The 1534-nt window shown below is 43.4% G+C and overlaps 1 protein-coding gene across 3 annotated transcripts in view; it reads right to left on the bottom strand.

Annotated features, from left to right (window-relative positions):
- The window catches only part of NCALD (neurocalcin delta), a 200792-nt gene that overhangs the window by 9013 nt on the left and 190245 nt on the right, over positions 1–1534 (bottom strand). For all 3 annotated transcript variants that reach the window (XM_019528025.1, XM_019528026.1, XM_019528024.1), the window contains exon 3: positions 604–709. In XM_019528025.1, the coding sequence (XP_019383570.1) occupies positions 604–709 (106 nt within the window). The remainder of the gene's footprint in view (positions 1–603; positions 710–1534) is intronic.

Consider the following 1534-nt stretch of genomic DNA (forward strand, 5'->3'; position numbering starts at 1 on the left):
GGACTGGCAGGCTGACCCCCTGGGCCATCTGCCAGCTGGAGCTGCTCCGACTCAGCTCAATGTGCTGTGGTCCTAGACACATGTGAAGGCAAGCTTTTCTCTCCGTAACGTGTCTGCCCTAGCCCCAGGTACTTTAGGAGCTCTTGGAGCCCGTTAGTCTCACCAGTAGCACAACAGGCAACCAAGCATCTCTGAGTAAGTTTGCCTGCAAGAGCTCCTTACCCCTGGCTGCTGCCAGAGAACTAACTCCTACCAGCCCCAGCCCTGGGGCTTATATATGCCCAGAGCCCTGTCTCCTTCTGGTCAGCTGACCAGGGGCAGGTGGCAGCTAATTCCCTCATTAGCCTGCTGCCAGGGCAACCTGCTCCCCCCCTGCTGCTGGGGCAACCTGCACCTGGGGAGCACTGCCTAGTTCTCAGGGCTCTCTAGCTAGGCTGCTTCTGCTCTTAAAGGAGCAGGCACATCTTAGAGACTGAGACCAGTGACTATCTTGACATCAAAGTGACATCTTTCCATTCCTATCTGTGTAGCTCTTTGATAGAGTGTAAGCTCCCATTAACCTCAGGGTATAGAGAATTAAAGGAAAATGCGTGATATTCCTACCATCTCGATTGGTGTCCATCTGACGGAAGATTTTCTCTGTTCTTTTCTCTGGTGTTGATTCATCTTCTGGCATCTTCATTACTGAGGAAACCATCTTATAGATAGCCTAGATGGTGGGACAGAAGCACAGGGTTGATAATAGCTACAGGATGTGACTACAAGACTTTACTTATTTAATGGTGAAAACAGCAAGCAGCGTATTCCATAAGCATTGGCCCCAGTTCTCATGACAGACTCCTAATAGGAGCAAAAGTGCACCAATTTATATACGCTTGTTTTCTTTAACTGGAGGGTCTTTTGCTCCATAAACTTGTTTCCCTATTCAGGCACTATGAGACAGTTCCACGTTTGGGCTGAGGTTAGATTTTTTTCCTATTAAAATATTCTTTAGAACATCTTATCATCCTTACAGCCCATTAGACACAGCAACAGTGCAATACATCATCAAGATGCATTAGATCTGTGAAGCAAAAAAAGATGCATGTCCACACAATATGAAACACCATTTCTTTAATTTTGCATGTTTCTTTCCCCCATCCCCTGCTTCATTTTTCTTGTCCATTATTAATTTTCCCCAAATTCTGCTTTCCTCCCTCACTCTCCTACCAATTTTTTGTCTTATTACACTGTAACCTTTTCAGGGCAGTGGCTGCTTCTATGTCTGTGAAGTGCCTAGTTCATATAACGGACAGATAAATGTTATTTTTCGACTAAGTTTCATACATGTATATACTGATTCAGAGACCAAAACCATCTATGGGTCATTCTACAGAGAAGTGAAATCCTGGTCCCCCAGAAAAATTGTGTTTTCAATAATTATGTTTTGTATTTACTATTCTAGAATATTCAGAATTAGCAAGTACTAGTATGTTTTATTACTTTGTTATTCTTTGAAATAAAAGAGGTAGGTTAGGGCATTTTAATTTTATAA

This window comes from Gavialis gangeticus, unplaced genomic scaffold, assembly GCF_001723915.1.
Source record: "Gavialis gangeticus isolate Ggan-Ray unplaced genomic scaffold, GavGan_comp1, whole genome shotgun sequence".
NCBI classification, from domain to species: Eukaryota; Metazoa; Chordata; order Crocodylia; family Gavialidae; genus Gavialis; species Gavialis gangeticus.